The 27,178-nt window shown below is 41.5% G+C and overlaps 2 protein-coding genes across 2 annotated transcripts; both read left to right on the forward strand.

The window, feature by feature from the left end:
• Positions 1-3,773: 3,773 nt before the first annotated feature.
• LOC103700633 (putative wall-associated receptor kinase-like 16) lies at positions 3,774-6,312 on the forward strand. The gene is made up of 3 exons (XM_039115747.1): positions 3,774-3,874; positions 4,075-4,454; positions 4,972-6,312. Exons 1-3 carry the CDS (start codon positions 3,774-3,776, stop codon positions 6,264-6,266), a joined length of 1,776 nt encoding a protein of 591 aa, XP_038971675.1. The 3' UTR covers positions 6,267-6,312.
• A 15,052-nt stretch (positions 6,313-21,364) lies between these two features.
• On the forward strand, positions 21,365-24,206 carry LOC103708460 (wall-associated receptor kinase 2-like). The gene is made up of 3 exons (XM_008793388.3): positions 21,365-22,388; positions 22,481-22,648; positions 22,869-24,206. Exons 1-3 carry the CDS (start codon positions 21,449-21,451, stop codon positions 24,044-24,046), a joined length of 2,286 nt encoding a protein of 761 aa, XP_008791610.3. The 5' UTR covers positions 21,365-21,448; the 3' UTR covers positions 24,047-24,206.
• The last annotated feature ends 2,972 nt before the right edge of the window (positions 24,207-27,178 follow it).

Consider the following 27,178-nt stretch of genomic DNA (forward strand, 5'->3'; position numbering starts at 1 on the left):
TCGCACTTATATTATCACAATTGAGAGAGGAACCACTAGTCAGAGGAATACCCATATCATGGAGGAGCCATCGAAGCCAGATGAATTCAGAAGTAGTATCTGCCAATGCACGATACTCAGCCTCTGTACTGGAGCGAGATACAACCGTTTGTTTCTTACTTTTCCAAGAAATGAGAGAAGAACCAAGCAAGAAACAATAGCCGGTGGTAGAACGACGATCTGTAGGATCTCCAGCCCAATCAGCATCAGAATAGGCTTGAAGATCCAAGGTAGAGTGGGCTGAGAATAAAAGACCGTGGAACAATGTACCCTTAACATACCGGAGAATACGTAAGACTGCTGCATAGTGTGTAGAACGCGGTGCATACATAAACTGACTGACCAATGTGACTGCATAAGAGATATCTGGGCGTGTAACAGTCAGATAGATAAGACTACCAACCAACTGTCGATACAAAGTCGCATCTGTTAATGGTTCGCCATCAGTGGGAAGAAGCTTAACATTCATTTCCAGAGGACTTTCCACAGTCTTGCTATCTGTCAACCCAGCACGAGAGATCAGCTCAGAAGCATACTTAGCCTGGGAAAGGTAGTAGCCATCTGAGCTGGATGTCACCTCGAGACCAAGAAAGTAGCTAAGGGATCCTAAATCCTTCATCTCAAACTGTCGTCCAAGAAATTTTTTGAAGTGCATGAATCCCTGAGATGTCATCTCCGGTAATAACCATATCATCCACATATAACAAGAGAAGAACAGTACCGGCCTCAGATCGGCGAAGAAACAGTGCAGAATCATATGCACTAGGAGTGAAACCTTGCTGAGTAAGGACTGAACTAAACTTGGAGAACCAAGCGCGAGGAGACTGCTTGAGACCATAAAGCGCCTTTCGGAGGCGACAAACCTTTCCAGGAGGATGAGCAAGACCTGGAGGAGGCTGTAGATAAACTTCCTCAGCTAAATCACCATTGAGGAAGGCGTTTTTGGCAAAAGTCTCTTCATAGTCAATACCATACTCTTGAGTGAATCCTCGAGCCACCAAACGAGCCTTGTAGCGTTCTACTGAACCATCAGCATGCGTCTTGATCTTGTATACCCACTTGCATCCCACTGTAGTCTTTCCAGGAGGTAGGTCAGTCAGATCCCATGTATGAGTGGCATGGAGTGCTTGAAGTTCATCGGACATAGCCTTCTGCCAAAGAGGATTAGAGCTGGCCTCGCGATAGGTACGAGGCTCATAGAGGGTAGCAAGAGTAAAAAAGCAATGATAGTCATTTAGATGAGATGGAGTGGATCGTACCCGACCAGAGCGACGGAGGGTAGTACTGGGGAGGGGTTCGGGCTCGGATGATCCAGTTGTACTGATGGGATCAGTGGACGATCCAGCTTCGGTGGAGTCGGGCATGAAACGGTCTCTTGATGAGCTCTCATCACCTGCAACAGAAGAGGAATCTGGAAAGAAATCAATAGGAGGATTGTTGAAGACTGGGGAATATTGAGGAGAACCTGTGAAAAGAGGAGATATGCTGGTAAACATTTTGTGTTCCCAAAAGTGGACATGTCGAGATATACGAAGTCGTTTGGCTATGGGGTCATAACAACAATAACCTTTATGTTCGATGCCATAACCAAGGAAACAGCAAAGACGTGATCGTGGTCCAAGTTTAGTATGTTCATGTGAAGGAAGTAGAACGAAGCAAGCACAACCAAATACTTTTAGGAAAGAGTAATCAGGAATTTTTTTATAAAGAACTTCATATGGTGATTTGTTTGAGATGATAGGAGAGGGTACCCGATTGATGGTATAGGCTGCTGTAAGAGCAGCCTCTCCCCAAAAAGATTCAGGTAATGCCGCAGAAAGAAGAAAGGACCTGACAATATCTAAGATATGCCGATGTTTTCGTTCGGCACGACCATTTTGCTGAGAAGTATAAGGGCAAGAACGATGAGATAATGTTCCATCTTGTTTAAGTGCTTCCATAAATGAGGTAGAGGTATATTCCATGGCATTGTCGCTACGAAGAATTTTTATGGGCCGACCAAACTGAGTTTTAACCATCTGCTGAAAATCACGAAAAGTATCAAGCAATTCAGAACGATCACGTAAAAGATAGAGCCATGTATACCGTGAGTAGTCATCAATAAATATCACAAAATATTTTGATCCTCCCTTAGTGGTAACAGGAGCAGGTCCCCAAACATCAGAGTGTATCAAGTCAAAAGGTGCAGTAGAAAAAGAAATACTTTTATTAAAAGGTAAGGCATTTTGTTTTCCTAATTGACAAGAGACGCAATCAAAAGATTCAAAATTAACTTTTCCTAAATGACCATTTGAAGCCAAAACTGAACACGAGACGGAGAAGCATGTCCTAACCGAGAATGCCAGAGACTAGAGGATACAGCAGCGATTGATGGGATAAGACTAGAGTTAGGAACATGTAGTGATATGAGCTCAAACAAACGGCCAACTTTACGCCCGGTCCCAACGAGCTGACCCGTCTTCTGATCCTGCACATCACAACCTCTATCAGTAAAAGTTACTTTAAGGCCATGTTCCACAAGTTGACCAACAGACAGTAAGTTGAAAGATAATTTCGGAACAAGATATGTATTAGGTAAAGACAGAATAGGAGTAGAGACAGAACCTACGTGGCTTACATCCATATGAGAGCCGTTAGCAGTGTAAATAACAGGAACAGAGTTTAGGTTTGTGCTCAAGGAAATTAGGGATGAATCAGAGGTCATGTGATTGCAGCAGGCGGAGTCAATAAACCAGGAGGAGGGTTTACCTGAGATGGTAGAGAGGGCAGTGCGAGATAGAACCTGATGAACTATTGCCTCAATATCAGCTGTAGTAAGGGATGAAGTGGGTATAGAAGAAGAGGATGCAGAACCAGACGAATCAGTAGAAGCAACGGCCGCAAAACGGTGTGATGAGATCGTCTGGGCTTTCTGAGCTGTCTTCGTCTCCTCAGCTTGTTTCTTCCTGCACTCTGAGATCTTATGGCCTATTTTGCCACAATAGAAACACTGTTTCTGAAATTTACTAGTTTTTCCTTTGTCTGACTTTGAAGAGATAGCTGCAGCAACTGGAACAGAAGCAGAGGAGATAAGGGGGGTAGGTAAAATACCAGCTGATGTGGCCATAACCATATCAGTAGAGATGCCTCGACGAGTAGTCTGACGAGTTTCCTCTGAAATGAGTTCAGTGAGGGCGACCTCCACAGTCGGTCGAGGAGATCGATGAAGTAGGGAAGCCCTGGTAGTCTCAAATTCGTCGCGAATGCCCATCATAAGCTGAATAAATTGCCGACGATCTCTATATTCTTGAAATTTCTTAGCAGAGTCCTCATCTGTAAAATTAGGATCAGCCTGGGAAAGTTGATCCCAGAGACTGCTGATCTGTGAATGGAAATCAAGAATGGATTGACCAGATGCTTGACGCAACTGGTGAATCCTAGACTCCAGCTGGAACTGAAGAGCCAAGTCACTTGAACAATTGTAACGATTTGCCAGAAATTCCCATGCAAGCTTGGCATTTCGAAATTTTGGGAGAAGAGTTTGAATGGAAGGCGCAGATGTATTAATAAACCAAGATAATATCTTACAGTGTGTACTCTCCCACTCCTCTCGTCATTCTTCAAAATTAGCATCAGACTCTGTAAGACCCTGTGTAGGAGCCTTCCTGTCTCCGGTGACAAATCTCCATAATCTGCGCCCAATAAGAAAAACAGACATCTGTTGGGACCAAATGCTATAATTGGTCCCATTCAGAATGACCTCAATAGGGCGTGTAACATCAGTTGACAAGGCCATGAATGAAATCTACTTCTTCTTCTTCTTCTTCTTCTTCTTCTTCTTTTTTGTCACGTCTCTGTAGCTTTAGCTAGCTGCCCAGATGACAGGTGACCAAACCCTTACGCCGCTTTCAACTTTCAACCTCCCTTGTCACACTTCTTTCACCAGACTTCAGAAAGAGCTCCTCTGCTTTTGTGCCACAGAGGTGAAGGGAAACCAAGGCGGAGAGGAGGTTGAAGAGAAACCCAAAGCGGAGAATAGGATATTTTACCTGACAGCGGAGAAGAGAAAAGAAGCCGGAAGGGCGGAGGCGGCCGGAAGGGCGGAGGCCCAAAGAAGAAGCCGGTATCCCGGTCGGTCAAGGCCGGCCTCCAGTTCCCGGTCGGCCGGATCGGTCGTTACCTCAAGAAAGGCCGCTACTCCCAGCGCGTCGGCACCGGCGCGCCCGTCTACCTCGCCGCCGTCCTCGAGTACCTCGCCACCGTCCTCGAGTACCTCGCCGCCGAGGTTCTGGAGTTGGCCGGGAACGCGGCGCGGGACAACAAGAAAAACCCAAAGCCGGAGAAGAGAAACCCAAAGCCGGCACCTGACAGCGGACGGACAGGCGGGCTCCTCCTTCTTCTCAGGTCCACTCCGAGCTCCGGCGGGCAGGCTCGATGTGGGTGACAGCAGAGGAGAAGAAATCCACGGCAGGTTGGATGTGGGTCACAGCGGCGGAGAAACAGAGGACAATCCTCTTCTCCGGTCAGAGGACAATCCTCTTCTCCGGTCTCCTACACCGCCGCCGGAGACCGAGACAAGCTTCTTGGAAGAGACCGAAAGGACCTCTCGTTGCCGCCGGCCGCTAGCTCGAAGAGAAGTGAGATGGGAGAAGGAGACTCTCGGGACAATGGAAGAACCTCAGCTAACCGCCGGCCGTTAGCTCGAAAAGAAGAATGATGGGAGAAGAAGACTTTCAGCACAAAGGGAGAGGGGAGAGGGAAAGAGGCTCTCGTAGAGCTAGAGAAGGTGAGGCTCTGATACCATGTTGAGAGGGAGATGAAGAGGATAGAGAAACAAGGAAGAAAAGCATATGCTTCTCTACTTCTTCATTATCAGAACAGTGTCATAGCCCTCTCTTTTATAGATGAGGGTGGCTGTGTACAAGTAAGGTACAGCTAAGCATAGAATTCTAGGCTGCTTAAAAGTTTCAAACTTTCGTTTAGTATGGGAAAGGAATAAACACGAGGGAGAACCTCCTTGTTATTCGAACTCATGGATTATTACTCTACCTGTCTATTTACAATCTCCAGGCATTGTCGCTAGCACCAGCTTTGCCCTTCTACTATTACTATGCATTGTCCTTTCCCGGGTACGTGAAAGAAGAAAACTTACAAGGATAAAAGAGGAATACTTTCGGCGACATGGAGGGCGGTTGTTACTAGAAGAGATAAAGTCGAAGCAAGGTCTTGCATTTAAGGTATATACGAAAGGAGAGCTAGAGCAGGCAACAAATAACTTTGACAAGAACCGAATTCTTGGAGGTGGAGGCCATGGAACCGTCTATAAGGGAATACTGAATGACAGTCATGCAGTTGCCATAAAAAAATCAAAAATAATTAATGATTGCCAAAAGAAGGAATTTGGGAAGGAGATGGTTATTCTTTCTCAGATCAACCATAAGAATGTGGTGAAGCTCTTGGGATGTTGTCTGGAGGTGGAAGTCCCTATGCTGGTTTATGAATTTGTCTCAAATGGAACGTTATTCCAATTAATCCATGACAGAAATAAGTCATCCCACATTTCATTGGATACCCGTTTGGAGATTGCTTTACAGTCTGCAGAAGCCCTTGCATATCTACATTCATCAGCTTCCCCTCCAATCCTTCATGGAGATGTCAAGTCTTCCAACATACTTTTGGATGACAACTACAATGCAAAGGTGTCCGATTTTGGAGCTTCAATGTTGGTGCCAAAGGATGAAACTCAGTTTGCTACATTAGTTCAAGGGACTTGTGGTTACCTGGATCCTGAATACCTACAAACATGTCAATTAACCGATAAAAGTGATGTTTATAGTTTTGGTGTTGTTCTTTTGGAGCTCCTCACTAGAAAGAAGGCAATTTATTTTGAAGGATCTGATGAAGAAAGGAGCTTCTCATCAAGTTTTTTATCTGCCATGAAGGAGGATCGACTTCTACAGCTTTTGGACAGTCGTATTAAAAATGAAGAGGATATGGAATTGGTACAAGAAGTTGCTGAGCTAACAAAGCGATGCCTCAATGTTAGAAGTGAAGATAGGCCTACGATGAAGGAGGTGGCCGACGACCTAAATCGGTTAAAAAAATTCAAGCAGCATCCATTTTTACAACATAATCCTGAAGAGATTGAGAGTTTGCTTGGTAAGCCACCAAGCTACACTGAAAATGAAATCTCTCAATACTATAGTATAGAAAAGAAAGCAACGATAGATATAGAATGTGGAAGATGAGCTTTTTTTTCCCTTTGTTTTTCGAAGAAGAGTTGGAGGATGATCATATTGCATAGAATAATACAAGTTTCTACCCTTATGTATTAGAACTATATATGATGGTGATTTATATGTACTTGTGCATGCATCTGCGAGATGCAATATTTCTAGTTTATGAAATATGGCTAGTTTAAATTATATATTTATGGTTTCATACTAATTGTTGTTGGTGCTGCTATTGTTTTGCTAATCATCCGAACCACAGTTACAAATTTTGGGCTTTTATTTGAACAAAGAGTAGCTCCAAGTTAGATTATTCTATTTACTTAAAAAAATAATGGTATCCCCAAAGACAAACTTGAAATATATAGTGTAAAAACGCTCAGCCATGTAACAGGCCCGCAAATGAATAATTTCGTCAAGAAAATTATAATTGTTAAGTACAAACCGGTAAACAAACATCATGATCATCATAATCTATAGTCAGCATGATTTTTGAAGATTAATTATTTGGCACAACTCCTCTTTATATGCCCATCGCATTAAGGCACTTCTCAGGCTTGGGCACTTTCAAGTAAATGGGCTTCTTATCAATTTCTTTGAAATGATTACTGGTATATTTTTGTCCCTATTTTACAAAACATAATCCGAGCTATCAGTGCATCCGTCTTGTTAGGTGAGTCTACGTGGAAATCGGATGACCCAGTCTAATTCGACCCAATGCCGTGCAAATGTGAACTTCTATTTGAACGTGAACATATTGAATGCAAAACCTTCATAAGTACCCTTGAGTGTTAATTATAAAAAAAATATTCCACCTCTCTTGTTTTCTTACTAATATAAGAAAACTCTTCCATTTGAACTCTTTCAGGTTTGGACTCCACTATTTTAATATTTTTTTGAGTGTCGGGAATCTACGCACTGCCTTTTCTCAATGGTATTGGGATTTCATCTTTCGCACGAATGAAGGTTTCACCACCGAAAGCCACTGTTGGTTAGTCAACTAGTCGCTTTAGGATACACGCAGGTGGATGCATGATGAGTTCGGAGCGCTCTAAGCTCTATGCAGTAGGTGATCAAATAAAAGATTCATGTGAAAGAAAGTGAATCTTCCTTTTGCGGGAGAGACACAGTCCCAATCCTTCTTGGAGACCATCATGACTATATATATGATTTCCTTTTCAAGGGATTTTTTTTAAAAAAACTTTTTAGTAACGCTCTTAATTGGTTGATTCCATGCATGGTTCCTCTTTCCGTCTTTTCTAAGGAGCTCTCCCTTTCAAACAGAAAAAAATCTCGCTCCACTTGCTACAAAATTCCAAGCTTCATGTACTCTTCATCTTTGGCATTACATGGGCAGCTCTCATTGGAACCATCTCAGAAAATTAGATATGTAGACCAGGAGTCGGTCTTCATATTTTCACATTTACTTCCCCCAAGGTGCTGACGAGTTTGGCCATCACACGGCAGGCAATAAGCTCAGGGTCCGCAAGTCATCAATCATCTTCCAATCATCCTAGGGATTTGAAATGTTGATAACAAGAAATTCAGACTTTCACACGAAAAACTCGAAATGTTGATGATTTGAGAAAGAAAACTTCGTGTTTGAGAGAGAAAAACGTGAGTGGTCTCGATCCATGCCACGTTAACGGCTTAAGATAACTGTTTTGAGGGTTTTTTTTTCTAGAAAAGAAGAGGCTGAGCCGTCTAATTTATTGGACATGCAAGAGAAGTATGTACATGAGAGTCAAAGAACACAGAGATGAAATGTATATTACGAAGACGGAAAATAAATAAGTAATAGTCAGTGAGAAAGAAATAGAAAACAATGAACCAAGAGCGGCGAATGGAGTGAATCCTCAATCTATCTAGATCCCTACAACTTGATATATTTTGATGTGCCGATAAAGTAACCCAGTTGAGATTTACCTCCTTTCCATAAGAATGGTTATCTCATCCAGCTTCATTATAGTAAATGAGGTGAGGAAAGAAAAGGCTCTCATGTGGACTGATTGTAGGCTAGATACCTCTAGCCAAATGAAAATCGCTGTATAAAGGATCTTAATATCATTGTTTTTTAAGTTTTGGGTACCGAAGGAATACACGACCCTCACGCCATGCGGGACGGCCAAAACCCAACCCCATCCGGCAATTGCTTGGCATTTACTTCTCGTGCATCCCGACAGCGATTGACGGCTCGACAAGACCCAGCGACGGAGCAAGTCGTCGAACGGGATCGAGTGCGTCGTTTTCCAGACGCGGTGCGGATAAGAACGACCGTCCAAGGCCCGAAGAAAGGACTAAAGAGGGATCAAGTTAAGCCGTCTTGAAAACACAATCAAGTAGAACATTGACTTGGTGGACGCGCGACCGACTAGCAGCTTGCGCATTTAGTTGTCACGAGAAATTAATGTCGGCTCGCGATCGGAATACACGGATGCAGCGAAGTAAAAATCAAAATAGCGATCTTTCCTGCATCAGCCCTAATTAGAATCAAAATCAAAATAAAAAAATTAATTAAATAATAAAGTATTTTTGGAAAATTATTTTTTAAAATATATACAGTAGAATAAGATTTAAATATTAAAAAGAGAGTTCAGATTAAACTTCGAGAGACCAAAATATTTTCATTTTTTCTAAAATGAGAATGGAAAAGAGACTCCACCTAACCAATTGGCTGGAGTGGGAGTTGCTAATTTATCCGGAGTCTAACTCTTCCTATCTAAATATGTCCAATGCATCATGGAGTTGGATTTATCTCCACCTTGCATACTCACTCAAGGGCCTGCATTAATCACCACTAGATGATTAACCTAGGTAATGCATACAACAGGAGCATGCCTGATTATTTGTACCAATCTTGCTCAACATTCGTTGTAGGTATTTACTCGGATATTCTAGTGCAACGTGCAAATTAGAGAGGAACCGAGCTCAAGGTTGACTTAGATTGGGATTGGGGGATACCTAATTGGTACACATCAGGGTATTGAATTTAAACAATGTGTATGCCTCATTGATATACACAGTATCATATGGCTCGCTCGATGGGTAAGGTACTATTTTTTAATTTAGAAAATATACCCTTCCTAAAATATTATTTTTACTAATTGCATAGTTATCTAGAAAAATATATTATTGTTAATATATAAAACATATATTTTATTAATATATTATTATTTTTACTAAAATATATTATTCTTATAATTAGTGTCATTAATATCATTAATTTTATTATTTTTACTAAAATATTACTAATTTTAACTAATGTGCTAAAATATTATTGTTTTGTATAATGTTTATATCAAAGAAACTCTTTTCGTGGTTCGGCGGTCCTGTGCATGATAAGTTTTATATGCTAGGCCTCGAAAGATGGCAATTAAGCCCATTTCACCTCAATTTTGACTCTGCTTTGCCTTTTTCCCCTTGCAGTTTGTGGTGCTGTAACCCCCCATCAGGCCTAGCAAGAAAGGCACGAAAGCATTTTTTTCCCTGCAACGAAAGAGGGTCGACTTCTAGAGATTTTGGACAGTCGGGTCGGAAGAGAAGGAGCTACTTCAAGAATTTGCTGCGCTTTGTTCAGGAGCAGAAAGGCCCACAATGAACGAAGTAGCAGAACAACTCCAAAGATTAAGAAAGTATAAGCGATATCCATGGGTGCAAATAATAAAATGACCAAGTAGTTTGAAGATGGAAGAAACAAGAACAAAATAAAAAGGAAAAGGGAAGAGACTATTTTACTCTTAACTCTAAGGGCCTGATCATTGAAGGGGAAAAATGTTACCTATATATTTTTCTAGGTAAGTATTTTTCAGATAATATTTAGATAAAAAATAATTTATTCATATTTTTATATATTAAAAATAATTTATCTATATTTTTTTATGCATCGAAAAATAGCTCTGAAATATAAAAAAATAATTAATTTTTTATAATATTTATCCACCAAAGAACAGCTTTCAAGGCACCTTTTGACCGAAACAAAGAACATGCTAGTTGGCCCGCATTCCTATCCCGAACTAATTAACCAACCGCACGGTTTTCCAAGAAGGCATTGTCTGTTATGTAAGGTTCATGTAGATATAATTTGGTGGAGTTGAAGCAATTGCATAACTTTAACATCGACGCACTAACACAGGCATCAAACTCTACTCGCCTAGCTTTGTTTACAAGGTGGTCGAAGGACCTGAACGCATAAACAAGTCCTCTGAGTTCCCCCCCGCTCTTCACAGGTCTTTTAGCAAACTCCCCAATCAATCGCCCCCAGCGCCGCGCCCCTACGACATGTCTATAAATCTTTCTTCCTTCCCCTTCTCTACCACGTCTCCTCCTCCTCTTCAGGTCATTTGATTGATGAAAATTTACATTCGTATTTTTATTTTTTTTAAAAAATAGCAATCCCGATGCTTTAAAGCGTTAGTAAATAAAAGTTGTGGCACACCTACGCCGATGCTTTAAAGCGTCGGCCAAATACCAACGCTTTAAAGCGTCGGCGAAAATCCAAAACTGGGCCTGCTTTGGGCTTTCTTGACACTTTAAAGCGTCGGCGAATGTGGTTTTTGCCGACGCTTTTATTAGCATCGGGAAAGCCTTTTTGCCGACATTTTCTCTTAGCGTCGGCAAAAATCGGACCCACGCCCACCTGCCCGACGTTTGACCCACGCTTTGGGGTGCGTGGGCTGAAAATTCACCGATGCTTAAAAGCATCGGTAGAGACCAAAAAAACCGCCGGGAGATATCCTTTCTTTTGTAGTGTTTGTAGTTAATCTAAATCCCAATCTTCATCAGGCTAGTAGATGTAGGCAAAATTTCTGTCGCCTAATTCAAACAGGTTTGCACTAATTGGTTGCCAAAGTTGATGAGGGCAAAGGTTATCAAATCCTTCGGAGTCTGTTGAAGCAAGAAGCTATTATAAAGAGCAACCAATGCCTTAAGGACGGGTCAAGTTTGCTTCGAGGTTTCGAGACTGACGAAGTGCTAACAACTGGGATATTAGAGTAGCAGTCGTGGGTTCAAAACGAGAGGATCGAGATGGATTAGCACAAAACTATTGTAAATGAAATGTTCTGAAAGTCTAGAACTAGAGTGTTACGTCTCAAACCCAGCATCCAGGTTCGGCACGCAATACAACCGGACATTTTCTAGGGAAGAGCCCTAGAGAATATGCTAGGCCTGAAAATTTAATACAATCTCAATATCCATAATCTACAATGATTTCAATTCATACCAAACAACAAAGTTGGTCTAATTACAAATTTCGATCATCCGGCTAGTTTCAGTGTTGCTCTATCTAATCATCTTCTCCACTTGTGATCTCAACCATAGCATATACTATGCAACCTGCAACTCTAAAAAAGAGAAAGAGAAAGGGGTTGTGAGCTTTACAACCTAATAAGAATCCTCACACGTCCATACCAATACAATATTATAAGTTTGAAAATAGTAAGATACATCATTCAATCACAAATCGATTATGAATAATACTTGAGTAAACAGTATACACATGTATATCAAATATCAATAGAAATCGAGCCACTCAAGAGTGATATATTATACGATATCTCATAATTCATCAATAGTAATTTTTAATGCCTTTTATTCTATTTCTTTTTAACTTGATTTAGATCAATCATCTTTTTGACTTTAGGCCAAATTCTGGTCCTGTTTCCGGCCCGTGATGAGGCAATTAATAGTATCACATTTGCAGCCTGTGGTGGGGCCATCGATGGTATCCATCATAGTATCAATCACAAGCATATATTATCAAAATATGATTTAATACAGAAATCATTATAAAACTATTCTTATTTCTTACTTATCTTTTTGATCATTAGCATATCATAAATATTTTGATCCATTGGTCTCGCCCCCTCACCTTCAATACCTTTCTCAACTTCGTCTGCGCTCGAGCCTTGGAGTTCAGAAGGCGGAGCCGCCCTTTCCTGGATGCCACCCAAAAACTGTTCATGGAAGTCCTCAGTGCCCGTGTCAAGAATAGCCGCTACCAGTTTATACTGGCACTGTCTTCTTCCATCCTTGTGATATCCACCGCTGGCCTGTCGTTCAGTCTGAGCCTTCCTCTCATCTACTCTCACATAACAGGATGGTCGACATATCTTCTAGTCATCGGCGTTGTCGCAATTCTATGTGACGATGGGGCCAAAGATCGAAGAGAATTCATGGGAAGCCTCTACCTGATGCTTGCGCTGCTACTCTCTGAAGTGCACCATGATGCATTCTTTCTCTTCTTATGGTATGCTATTTTCTTTGGTTTTGTAGAGGCTAGCTTGAGACATGCTCGTGCTCTTTTGGGTCACAGATGATGAGTTGCTCGTCCATGATGGCTATACTGATAATGGTGATGCTGGTCATGGTGCAGCCAGAGAAGTGGAATTCGGATTGGACGACAGTGATGCATCTTCAGCCGAGATAATTTCCCTGGAAGATGAATCACTAAATTAGTTTTTTGTTTTGCTTAGGCTAGTAATTGTTAATTGATATGTGCTAGTATAGTATATGCTTGATTTAGAGACTATGCAAGTACAGTCGTCGACGTCGTCTTCTTATTTGTGTTTTTTCCTTTTTACTAAGAAGTTGGTCTTTTGATGTTGGTTCTATAAGAAATATAAATTAAAGGCTTTCTTTCCCACGGTTGTTCTTTTTTATTTTTGGGGTCATTAAGTTATATCAGCACCGGCGCATGGAGTGACGGGATCTGGCAGCCATGTACAAGAAATCCCGTGTGTATAAAGAATCTGAAAGTGGTTAAGTACGTAGAAATCTTATTAGCAGAATATTCATCAGATGCGAGGAGATGAACAGGAGGAATTTATGAAGCCATGCATTATAGTGGTTGCGTATGCCTGCATGATTTGCAGCTAAATCAAATCCAAGCAAAATTTTAGCTTTTGTCAAATTATCAAGCGTTAATTGGTGTATTGCATATATAATATTAGGCTACGAGTGTCACGCCCCGGATCCGGATCCGTGACACGGCCGTGCTATTGCCGACTATCGCCCACAGTAGCACGCAGCCTCATACAGGGGTAACAGGTAGCCAAAAAGGATTCATCCTTATATATATATTAAAAGTTTGCAGTACAACCTTCAAGTTTGAAACCAAAAATACAGAACTTCTATGCTATTCAATGTACAGAAGTATATAAGCTTCTCCAAAAATACGAAGCTCTGTAACAAAATAAAAACATATCTGATGGCGATCACTGGTGAGGATCTGAAAGAAAACGAAACATAAACAGATGTGAGCTACACGGCTCAGTAAGTAATCCTGCATAATCCTACCGGATCAACCAGTAGACTAAACATGTAAATCAGAGTTTTGAGAAGCTGACGTGCATGTTTATCTAATAATCATCCTGGCATAATAAGTATGCAATTTAAACAAAGCAGTAGTGCAAATCACAAAATTTTCATATTATATGCATATGAAACCGTGCCCCCCCGGCATGCCGTGGTCCTTTTTCTCTCGGATGCTACTGCGAAGTCAGACTCGGCCACTGGCGGGGCCAGCTCAGTTACTATTCAGCCACTGGCGGGGCAAGCTCAGTTACTATTCAGCCACTGGCGGGGTAGGCCCAATTCCAATTCAGCCACTGGCGGGGCAGGCTCAGTTACTATTCAGCCACTGGCGGGGCAGCTCAGTTACTATTCAGCCACTGGCGGGGCAGCTCAGTTACTATTCAGCCACTGGCGGCTCAGTCATTCTCAGTAGCATCTTTGAGCCCATTATAGTGCCTCTGGGCTAGCTAAGACTTTATAAACTTACATGCATGATTATAATATCAGTATCATCATGTTGCATACATAGTCATAGCTTCTGGGATCATTAAAGTTACTTATGCATTGTAACATATCATGTATGAAACATATATACTTAAAATAAATGCTTAGGAAACATTAATAACATAACATGATCCATAACAGGATTAGGACAGGTTACTTACATTCTTCACTAATCATGCATACAATTCAAATTGTATAAAAAACACTGGTTCATCTTATAAAATGTAATACAGGATCTACGATAAGATTAAGGCAGATTACTTACTTCAATTCGCTTTCCAAATTGCTCAAGTCCAGGTGACAGATCCTTAATCACCTAAATCATGTCATAATAACAATATGTTATTTCCTTTTCTACCTGAAATTTAGCCCAAGCCTAATTCCTCTGTATTGGGGTCTTGGCTGGGCTCATAAGTCTTAATTGGCCTTCCGATTGGCCACTAAGCTTAATTCCCAGCTTAATTGGGTTTAATTTCGGGTTTAGGGTCACTGTGACCCGTTTGGGCCTGAGTCAGGGTCAATCCGGAATCAATTTGGCCCCCATATTAATTACATTGGCTTGAATTGGGCTTAACGTGTTTCGGATCCGAACCCGATTCCGGTCCGTTAACCCACTCTTTTCTTTTCTCTTCTCATTTTCTTTCTTTTCTTTTCTTTTTCTTTTCTTTTCTTTTTTTTTTTGTTTCTCTTTTTCTTTCTTTTTCTTTTCCTTTTTCTTTCCTTTTCTTCTCTTCTCCTTTTTCTTTTCTTCTCCTTCCCGAAGCTTCCTCTCCTCCCTTCTTCTTTCATCCCGATCTCCCCTTCCTCTTTTCTCCGACGATGGGAGCACGACGAGCGGAAAGGGAGGTCGATGGTCTCCTCCTCACGGGGAGGGGGTCGGACCGCGATCGGCGACGCCCGCAGCCGAGCTCTCGGCTTCTTCGGTCGAGCCCGCGGCCGAGCTCTCGGCTTCCCCGGCCGAGCCCGCACCGGCGACGCTCACGGCCGTACACGGGCAAGTCCCCTCCTCCTCTCCTTTTTCTCTCTCTCCTTGGTTCCGATCGGAAGCCCTAGCCATTTCGGCCGATCCTCCGGTCTTCTTCTTCTCCTCCGGCCGGATCTACGGCCTCTTCCTCCTCTCTCTCTTTCTTTCTTTCTTTCTTTTCTTTGGTCCTTCCCTCCGGCACCACCCCATATTCTCTCTCTCACTCCCAAACCCTCTCTCTTCCTCTCTCCATTCTTCCCCTGTGAAGGAAGAAGGGGGGTTTGGGAGGGCCGAGCCACAGTCGGCGGTGCCATGGCCGAGCTCGCGGCGTCCACAGCCGCGCCTGCGGCGGCCCTCTCTTCTCCCATGGGGAAGAGATGCCGGGAGAAGCCGGCGGCACTGCGGGATGCCCGCGGCCGCTCCCCTTGGTCTGCCATCAATCCCCTTCCTCCCTTCTTTCTTTGTTTCTTTGTTGTCTTGCACAAAACAGGGGGAGAGAAGGAAGGGGGCTTACCTGGCTTTTTGCCCTTCCTCTTGGAGCTTCAGGGTTCCTTCGCCTTCGGCTCCAGGGCTTCGGCTCTCTCTCCTGTTCAGTGTTCTTGGGGGTCTGTGACTTAGGGTTGCCGGCAGAGGCTTAAATCATTGTTTAGAGGATGAAACCCCCCTCTGAGAGGTCCCATCCTCTCTTTTCCTCCATACTTAGGGACTGGCCGCCGCCCCCCTGTCTCCGGCGCGCCGGCAACGGCTGCCAGCAGGGGGTGCGGTAACCCCTCCCTGTCGGTCTTATCCCTTTTTTTTTTTTTTTTTTTTTTTTTTTAACATTATAACAGCACCGCCCACAGTGAAATTTGGGCCCAAACCTTAACTGGGCCTATTCCTTATTGGGCCTGGTAGGTTCTGGGCCCGGACATTACAACGAGGTTGTTGGTTTCTGGGTTCAACTTCAAAGAGGATGTAAAGTTTCCTTGGGACCTATTCCTATTTCCATGATGACAGAAAAGTTTAATTAAGCTTGGCCGTATCAATACTATAATATTCTATAGATCTTAAACTTGTAAAACCTAATTTCGATATGTATCTAGCTAGAATGAACGAGCCTAGAAAATTAACATCTCCAATGCGATTGACATCATCCTCGGTTGCGATCCCCAACAGTAGTGTCATGATCTCCCAAAACTCGAGGATCGTTATCATCGTCAGCAAACTGTTTGCTTAATCTTAAATGACTACCTGATGAAGGAACCCATTCTGTACAGACTTGAGACGGTAAGTTAGTCATTTGCTTAGTGCTATAAGGCCACATCAAATCCACCGCACAAAGGGAAACCAACAGTACCATAAAGCAAGAAAATAGAACATGGTTGTGCAAAGGTCATCAAATCCAGGTACAGGTCGCATCTTCTGTGCGAAAGAACGATTGATCTGTGTTTTGACCTAAACTCTTGCATAGATCTCAAATTATTCTAACCTCTTCCTTCCATCTGCCAGCACAGATCTCAAAGCAGTTGTGCGATCTAGTGATTGATACTGTGAAAGAAGGTGAATCATTCTATACAAATGAACCCACCAAATGCATGAGTCCGGGGTGGGAGATGGTGAAGCAAGAAGCTATTATAAAGAGTAACCAATGCCTTAAGGATGGGTCAAGATTACTTCGAGGTTTGAAGATGAAGTGCAAACCACTTGGATATTAGAGTAGTTGTGGGTTCAACAAAAGAGTATCACGATGGATTAGTAGTAAGGTAGCAAATGGATTAGTTTGACTTATGAGTTATGACCCGACACAGCCTGACCCGCCAAGATCCGATCCAACCTGATTTAAACGACCCATAGGGCTAGGTCAGGTTTTACAATTGGACCCGGTCTACTTTTCAGGTTGGTTCTGGATTACTAAATTCTGACCCGATCCGACCCAAATATGGTATACCATTAAGGTCAATAGGGGTACTTAAGGGTCTCTAACTCTCTATTCCTCTAATTTCCTTTTGTGTTTGAGGACAAAAGGAATGGAAGAAATTATCTTTTGCGTACTATCGAATGGTTTGTATTAAGGCTTAGTTGGTTACATTAAATTGGAACACTATTTTTATAAGAAGGAAGTTTAGACTAATAAAGGCAAAATAGAGTTAATTTCGCCATGTGGAAGAAGATAGGTTCATGGTGAATCCTTTGCAATTATTGAACTTTGTCATATGTCATTATTAAAACTATATTCCTTATCTTGGCCCATATATACTTTTTTCGTAGTATGTTTAGAAAAAATAGTAGTACATACATTCTAATAAATTCGAAGGATATCACTGCCGAGTAAAAAGGATTAGCATAACTGTAATTATTTTCTACTCAAAAAAATATTGCATACATGAGTAGAAAATTTTTCTTGAAGCTAACAAGATCGAGCCTATCATTATTAAGTTAGTTTGTAATTGCATCAATCCTTGATACTTAGGCACTTTCACTTGTATGATCTTGCATAACTTACTTTCTTTTGTTTTCACTCATTGCAAATGAAAAAAACTAAATACAAGGAATGATAAGTAGAGGAATGTGACTCAGACCTGATCCGGATCCGAATTTTTTAGGGTAGGACCAAGTTAGACATGGACCGACCTGACCTGAATGACTATTGGGTTAGAAATTTTAGCCATAGACCCGACCTGATCCGATTTTCTATTGGGTTGAGTTTGGGTCAATATTAGAACCCGAATAAGTAATTGGGTTGGGTTGGAGTGACTTGGTCCGACCTGACCCATTTGCATCCCTAATTAGGACAAAACAATTATAAATGACATGTCCTGAAACATCTTAAATCTAAGACTAGAGTTAGAAATTGTAATGAATCAAACATAGACACGTCAGCATATGAAGATGATCTAAGGCCACAATTGGGGAAATTACAAAGAATTAAGTTTTGGGCCTGGCCAGCTACAGATACTGTATGTTTCGACCAGTTTTACCTATCTTGGTCTCTTGGCTGCGGCCCGTTTCAACTAGAGCCCAAGCTTGGCAACAACTATGAGAACATGGTAGCTATGGATGGACCCAAGTCATCCCATGGATCAATATGGACTCGATTGGGCTCGAGAAACAATTAGATAGAGATACATACACACAATATCAGAAAGGTCTACATTGTTTTAGATTCCTCTATCAAATTGTGTGACTAGAATATTCTTAGTCCCTCTCTTCAGGTAAAAATAAGATCAAGAAGATCTACGTGGGTTTTTATTCTTCACATGCATCCCAAAGTAGCTGAGATCCTTTTTATTTTTTTTAAAAAAAGGTAATCCTATCCGTCTCCTATCCATGTCCCTCAATAATTGGGTTCTTTTGAAATTTTTTAAAAAAAGGCAATACACTTTATCTAATCAGTGTGTTTTATATACATTATCTCCAATTCTATATTTTTTATTGAATAATTCTTTTTTAATGCACAATTCACGTTTTCCTTGCTAATATATAGATATAATACATCTGAAATTTTGGTTTACCGAGTTAATGAGTTAGATTTGGGTCTAATATTGGACCCAAAAGCAATTCAGATCTAGTTGTCCTGTCTCAACCTACTCGTTGTTCAACTTTGGAGAAGGTTTTGGTGTCAAGAGTTTTAAAGCTTGGTCCATGATCCGTAAACTTGGATCTTATCTCAACCATGCAAGGTGGAAGGTAATAAAATCCAAGAAGAAAGTTTGAATATTTTGAAATGTCTATTAATACCTAGAAAAAAAGATACCAAAATACTAGAAAATGCAGTAAAACCTAAATCAACTACATATTTTTTTAGAACTAGTTTTTTTGAAGTTTAATATTTTATGTTTGTGTATTAGTACTCATTTTTTTGATATTTCCTGTAAGTTGTTAGTTTATACAATAGGTTCTTTCACTAGCTTTCATTGACTCATGAATCATGGTAAGATTACATAGGTTTATAGAAGGAGAAAATATCCTTTCACTTAATAGAGAATGGTTTTAAGGATTCTACATCTTCTCCCTCACTCTTCTGTCTTCTCTATTTTGCCTCTTCTAGTAGGAGAATACAGGCTGAATGTTACGTTAGTATCTAGTTAACTCAATATAAATATTGAAGAGAGATGAAGTAATATGTAAAAATAGAAGATGTTAGGGATTAATTTTTAAAAAAAGAAAATATATTGTTACTATTTAAATACAATTGCTTTTGGTAGGAGTGGTTGTAAAATCTCTAGTGTTGGAAATTGAATTAAAGTTATCTAGTCTTCATCGATCGTACAGTGGCTATAGTTGACCAAACACTACGATGGTTACACATATCACGTATCACGCAGGCAATCACAGTTATCATGTACCATATAGGCAACTGGGTGACCTAGGCCACCTCAATTCAACTTTGAATTAAAAAGGTTGATGAAAAGGATCTTGATGGACCTCCCATGATGGCGAAACAGCAAGCATCCCGTGTACCCAAAAAAACGTCAAGCATCCCGTCCCGTGTACCCAAAAAAACAGCAAGCATCCCCATCCGACAACTATGGCATTAATTTCCTCCTCATGTATCCCTTTTCTCCGGTCAAAACTCATGTATCCCTTCAATTTCAATTATAGACTCCGAACGAGTGACGAAGCAAGTCGTCGAACGCGCGACCGACTAGCTACTTGACTTGGTGGCCACGAGAAATTAATTGTAGTGGTCTCCACTCACTCTTCTGTCTTCTCTGTGTTGTCTCTTCTAGCTCAGGACTTAGCAGTTAGTACACCAGTGGTGAAACAGAATGGGTTAAGAGGTTGGTTATACATGGAAAATAGAGGATACGAAGTCTAACACTATTAGGAGAATACAGGCGGAATATTACATTATTATCTAGTTAACTCAATATAAATATTGAAAGACATGGAGTAATAATACAAGTTTCTATCCTAATGTACGTATTAGAACTAATTTATATATACTTCTGCATGCATCTGCGAGATGCAGTATTTTTAGTTAATGAAATATAGTTAGTTTAAATTATATATTTATGGTTTCATCCTGATTGCTGTTGATGCTGCTGCTGATTTGCGAATCATCTGAACCACAATTACAAATTTTGGGCTTTTATTTGAACTGACGGTAGCTTCAAGTTCAATTATTCCATTTACTTAAAAAATAATGGTATCCCAAAGACTAACTTGGAATATATAGTACAGAAATGCTATGTAACAGGCTCATAGATGAATAATTTCTTCTAGAAAATTGCTTGGACTTTTATAGTTTTGAATTGATAGGGCAACCGTTCTAACCCTTTAGTTATCAGCCGACTAGAAGCTTGTGCAAAGGGCCCATGCTTTCACATCTAGTTGACATCGATTTTTAGTCGAGCGTGAACCGGCAAACAAATATCATAATCTATAGTCATTGTGATTTTTGAACATGACTCTTCCTTAAATGCCCATCGCATGAAGGTAGGCACTTTTAAGCAAGTGAGATTCTTATAAATTTCTCTGAAATGACTATTGGTATATTTTTCTCTCTATTTTACAAAATAGAATTGGAGCTATCAGTGCCTCTCTTATTAGGTGACTGCACATGGGAATAAGATGACCCGGTCCAATTCCATCCAATGCCCTGCAAACGTAAACTTCTATTCAAATATGAACACGTTGAATGCAAATTCTCCAATAAGTACCCATAGGTAGCATTGTTCAAGCGTTGAAGAAGGTTTTGGAGTCAAGATTTTTAAAACCTGATTATCTTAGCTATCATAGTGGATGACCCATAGGTAGTTAAACTTGGATCTTAGCATCATCTCAATCAAGTTGGTAAATAAATAAAATTCCGGAAGAAATTTTTCAATATTATGAAATGTCAATTAATTCATAGAAATAGAGCCACCGAAATACTAGCAAATATAGCAAAACTTGGTTCAACCGCATGTTGATTTTAGGTTTTTTTTTAAAAAAAATAATCCTTAAAATCTCTGATATTTGTGCGTTCGCGCTCATCGTTTTCGTATTTGTATAAAAATTTTTGTAAAGTTCTCCGTTCGTACAATTAGGTCATTTCACTATCTTTCATTGACTCAACCCTAGTAAGACGGCGTTATAGATGGATAAAAATATCATTGACTTATTAGTTGACTGGCCCAAGTCCTCCGAGTGAGAACGAGTGTATCGTTTTCGGAAAGCTACGGAAAGGAATGCAAGGGTCCTTGGACGCAGGGCGGATATCCTTGCACCATGCGTGACGGCCAACCCACGGCTCCATGCGTGACGGGTGACCAAAATCACTTCCAGTTGAATAGTCAGCCTGAGAAAATACCCAGCAAGTGCCTTGGCTTGTTGTTATGGCCCTCGTCGTTCGACGTCCGACCCGATCTCCTCCGTATATTCAGTAGCGCACCAAGACGTGTGTACCAACTGTAACTATTGGGAAATCGAGGAAGCATATTGATTTTATTTCATCAAAATAGAGATTGAATAAAGAATGAGAGTTACATTTATGGGAGAGTCCGGGAGAGGAGTCGTCGGAGGAGCAAAGCCATTCATGGGCGCATGGATGCTGCTGTGCCACTCCCTCTTGACGGTACTGCTCGCTGCCGTGGCTGCATCGCCATTGAACAACACGGGGCCTGCAGGCTGCCGAGCAAAATGCGGCGACGTTAGCATCCCCTACCCATTCGGCATCGACCCGGGCTGCTACCTTCCTGGCTTCAACCTCAACTGCAATGACGACAATGCCAGTGGCGTTCCCAAACCTTATATCGGCAGCGTCGAGCTCATCAACATATCCTTGCTGTCGGCCCAGGCTCGCATCTACAATGACATATCCTGGCAATGCTACATCCGCACGTCACACGACATGTCGTACATGTTACGCAGTCTAGACTTCACCGCCTACCCATACCGGTTCTCGGATGCCGATAACAAGTTCACAGTTGTCGGCTGCGACACCCTCGCGTACATCAGAGGGCAGAACCAGAAAGCCAGATTTTGCGAATCGACCTGCTCCAGCTCTGATAGCCCGACAAACGGGTCATGCTCCGGCATCGGCTGCTGCCAGACCACCATCCCCAAGGGAATCAACTATTATGCAGTGACCTTCGATGGCGACCTCAAGAACTCCCGGGTGTGGGATTTCAATCCCTGCAGCTACGCCGTTCTGGCCGAAGTGAACTGGTTCAATTTCAGCACGACTTACCTTACTACCGCCGATCTCTTGGACACGGAAGGATCAGGGCGGGCGCCTGTGGTGCTGGACTGGGCCATCGGCGACGAGCCGTGCGAGGTCGCGCAGCGCAACAGAGACTCCTACGCGTGCCGCAGCGAGCATAGTTCCTGTTTTAACTCCTCCAATGGCCCGGGATATCTTTGCAACTGCTCCAGGGGCTACGAAGGCAACCCCTATCTTCCCGATGGATGCCAAGGTCGATAATTACCTTCTCTCTCTGTGAGTATATGCATCCTTCTCTCTCTGTTTCTGGAGCTGACCTTTTGATTTGTTGGACTGGGATGTTAGATATTGACGAGTGCACTCTCAAAGACGAGTATCCATGCCATGGGACCTGTACCAACATACCTGGGGATTACATTTGTTCATGTCCACAAGGCACGAATGGCGACGCGAAAAAAGGAACCTGCCAGGGAAGCCGCAGTAATCCTTTCTCATCAGTGAAATTGGTTATAGGTAATTCCTCCCTTAGCAATAAATTTCGGGTTCTACCACTTCTATCAAGTTTCATTAGACATGCATCAAGCACAAACTTCAACTATGCAAAGCATACAACTAGGCTGCTTAAAAGTTTCAATCTTTCGTTTAGTATGGGAAAGGAATAAACACGAGGGAAAACCTCCTTGCTATTCGAACTCATGGATTATTACTCTATCTGCCTATTTACAATCTCCAGGCATTGTCGCTAGCACCAGCTTTGCCCTTCTACTATTACTATGCATTGTCCTTTCCCTGGTACGTGAAAGAAGAAAACTTATGAGGATAAAAGAGGAATACTTTCGGCGACATGGAGGGCGGTTGTTACTAGAAGAGATAAAGTCGAAGCAAGGTCTTGCATTTAAGGTATATACGAAAGGAGAGCTAGAGCAGGCAACAAACAACTTTGACAAGAATCGGATTCTTGGAGGTGGAAGCCATGGAACCGTCTACAAGGGAATGCTGAATGACAATCATGCAGTTGCCATAAAAAAATCAAAAATAATTGATGATCGCCAAAAAAAGGAATTTGGGAAGGAGATGGTTATTCTTTCTCAGATCAACCATAAGAATGTGGTGAAGCTCTTGGGATGCTGTATGGAGGTGGAAGTCCCTATGTTGGTTTATGAATTTATTTCCAATGGAACCTTATTCCATTTAATCCATGACAGGAATAGGACATCCCACGTTTCATTGGATGCCCGTTTGGAGTTTGCATTACAGTCCGCAGAAGCCCTTGCATATCTACATTCATCAGCTTCCCCTCCAATCCTTCATGGAGATGTCAAGTCTTCCAACATACTATTGGATGACAACTACAACGCAAAGGTGTCGGATTTTGGAGCTTCAATGTTGGTGCCAAAGGATGAAACTCAGTTTGCGACACTAGTTCAAGGGACTTGTGGTTACTTGGATCCCGAATACCTACAAACATGTCGATTAACCGATAAAAGTGATGTTTATAGTTTTGGTGTTGTTCTTTTGGAGCTTCTTACCGGAAGGAAGGCAATTTATTTTGAAGGACCTCGTGAAGAAAGGAGCCTCTCATCAAGTTTTTTATCCGCCATGAAGGAGGATCGCCTTCTACAGCTTTTGGACAATCATATTAAAAATGAAATGGATATAGAGTTGGTACAAGAAATTGCTGAGCTAGCACAGCGATGCCTCAATATTAGGGGTGAAGATAGGCCTACGATGAAGGAGGTGGCCGATGACCTAGATCGATTAAGAAAATTCAAGCAGCATCCATTTTTACAGCATAATCTTGAAGAGATTGAAAACTTGCTTGATAAGCCATCAAGCTACATTAAAAATGAAACCTTTGGGTGCTATAGTATAGAAAAGAAAGCAACGTTGGATATAGAATGTGAAAGATAATTTTTGTTTTTTTCCTTTGTTTTTCGAAGAAGAGTTGAAGGATGATCATATTGCATAGAATAATATAAATTTCTATCCCTATGTATTAGATCTATGATGCTGATTTAAATGTACTTATGCTTGCGTCTGCGAGATGCAGTATTTCTAGTTTATGAATTATGGTTAGTTTAAGTTACATATTCATGGTTTCATCTTGATTGTGCTGCTATTGTTTTGCTAATCATCTGAACTACAGTTACAATTTTTGAGCTTTTATTTGAACAAAGAGTAGCTCCAAGTTAGATTATTCTATTTTCTCAAAAAATAATGGTATCCCCAAAGACAAACTTGAAATATATACTGCAGAAATGCTCGGTCATGTATCGGGCCTGCAAATGAATAATTTCATCAAGGAAATTATAATTGTTAAGTATAAACCGGTAAATTAACAAACATCATAATCATCATAATTTATAGTCAGCATGATTTTTGAAAATTAATTATTTGGCACAACTTTTCTTTATATGTCCATCGCATTAAGGCATTTCTCAGGTTTGGGCACTTTCAAGTAAATGGGCTTCTTCTCAATTTCTTTGAAATGATTACTGGTATATTTTTCTCCCTATTTTACAAAACATAATTGGAGCTATCGGTGCATCCGTCTTGTTAGGTGACTCTACGTGGGAATCGGATGACCCAGTCTAATTCGACCCAATGTCGTGCAAATGTGAACTTCTATTTGAACGTGAACATATGGAATGCAAAACCTTCATAAGTACCCTTGAGTGTTAATTATAAACAAATATCCAACCTCTCTTGTTTTCTTAGTAATATAAGAAAACTCTTCCATTTGAACTCTTGCAGGTTTGGACTCCACTATGTTAATATCTTTTTTTTGCTAATCATGTTAATATCTTTTTGAGTGTCGGGAATCTAGGCATTGCCTTTTCTCAATGGGATTAGGATTTCATCTTTCGCACGAATGAAGGTTTCACCACCGAAAGCCACTGTTGGTTAGTCAACTAGTCGCTTTAGGATACACGCAGGTGGATGCATGATGAGTTCGGAGCGCTCTAAGCTCTATGCAGTAGGTGATCAAATAAAAGATTCATGTGAAAGAAAGTGAATCATCCTTTTGCGGGAGAGACACAGTCCCAATCCTTCTTGGAGACCATCATGCCTATATATATGATTTCCTTTTCAAGGGACTTTTTTTTTAACTTCTTAGTAACGCTCTTAATTGGTTGATTCCATGCGTAGTTCCTCTTTCCGTCTTTTCTAAGGAGCTCTCCCTTTCAAACAGAACAAAATCTCGCTCCAGTTGCTACAAAATTCCAAGCTTCATGTACTCTTCATCTTTGGCATTACATGGGAAGCTCTCACTGGAACCATCTCAGAAAGTTAGATATGTAGGCCAGGAGTCGGTCTTCATATTTTCACATTTACTTTCCCCTAAGTCATCACATGGCAGGCAATAAGTCCAGGGTCCTCAAGTCATCAATCATCTTCCAATCATCCTGAGAGATTTGAAATGTTGGTAACAAGAAATTCAGACTCTCACACGAAGAATTTGAAATGTTGATGATTTGAGAAAGAAAACTTCATGTTTGAGAGACAACAACGTGAGTGGTTTCGATCCATGCCACGTTAACAATTCAGATGTACGCTGTGCGTGTAAGAAGGGGTCCTCCAAGGCTCGAAGAAATGAGAAAACGACAATCAAGTGGGAACGCCAGGTTGGTCACGGACTTAAAAGAGGCACGACCGACTAGCAGTTAATGCACTTAGATTTTGGAGGATTGAAGCATTTCCATTTTCTAGAAAATAGGAATGTACAAAAAATTCCACCCAACTAAATAGCTGGAGTGGGAGTCGCTAATTTATCTGGAGTCTAACTCTCCCTATCTAAATATATCCAACGGGTCACAGAGTTGGATTTGTCTCCACTCTCCACCTTGCATACTGACTCAAGGGCCCACTTTGACCACCCATAGTTCCTGCATTAATCACCACTAGATAATTAAATTACTAAGAAATCCTTAATAGTCAGTCCTTTAAGAAGGAATCAAATTACTAGACGTTCAATTTCTTAAAAACTTCCTCCTTTTGATACTTATCATTAGGCCCATCTTGCCCTGAGACAAGTATTATAAAAATGGATATTAAATTCCGCCACGCATAAACGAAACAAATCCATTACAGGCTTTCAAACATTTCAAGCCCAAACCAGCTTCTTCCACCATTTTAGCTGAGAAGGTTAAGACCACCTAATTTTTACTAGAGTGGTGTGCATTTCTAACCTGCTTGCTAGAAGACAAGCACGATTGGAAACTTGTTGCACCTTCTGCTATGCGCCGAACACCATTTATTTCTTCTGCTTGTCTTCATAAACAAGCAACTTGATGTTCTGAATCAAACTCAAAAAGCTGACCTTTACGATCATATTTATCTACAGTAACTCAAGAGGAAAAAGCTGACATGTCCCAAAACATCTTAAATCTAACGCTAGAATTAGAAATTGTAAAGAATCAGAGATAGACACGTCGGCATATGAAGATGATCTAAGGCTAGAATTGGGGATTGCAAGTACAAGGAATTAAGTTTTGGGCCTTGCCAGTTACACATACTGGATGCTTTCGCTAGTTTTTGCCTATCTCTGTCTCTCGGCTTCGGCCCGTTTCAAGTAGAGCCCATGCTTCGCCTACGAGGACGGGGTAGCTATGGATAGGCATGCTAACGAGCCGAGCTGCCCGGGCTCGGTTTGATAAAAGCTCGGTTCGAGCTCGGCTCGTTAGTCAAACGAGCCTGAGCTCGAGCCTAAAATAAAGCCCGTTTAAATTCGATCTCGAGTCCAAATAGCTCATGAGCCCAAACGGGCTCGCGACGACACACCACCCCAACCCACCCCCCGCAGGTGGCTTAAACCATTTTTGAAACCCACCCCGCCCCCTAACTCACCCCACCCACGCTCGTAACTCAAACCATTTTGACCCTCCCTCCGGATCCCCACCCCACCCCACCTGGCCATCCCTCTCCTCTGAAAATTGCTCTCAACCTGCCTCCCCCGACGACCTCCTCCACGCCTCCCTCGGCTCGCTCCCCGACCTGGATCTCAGCCCGCCTCCCTAACATCGTTGACAATCTCCTCCACAC

The sequence above is a fragment of the Phoenix dactylifera genome, chromosome 2 (genome assembly GCF_009389715.1).
Source record: "Phoenix dactylifera cultivar Barhee BC4 chromosome 2, palm_55x_up_171113_PBpolish2nd_filt_p, whole genome shotgun sequence".
Taxonomy (NCBI): Eukaryota; Viridiplantae; Streptophyta; class Magnoliopsida; order Arecales; family Arecaceae; genus Phoenix; species Phoenix dactylifera.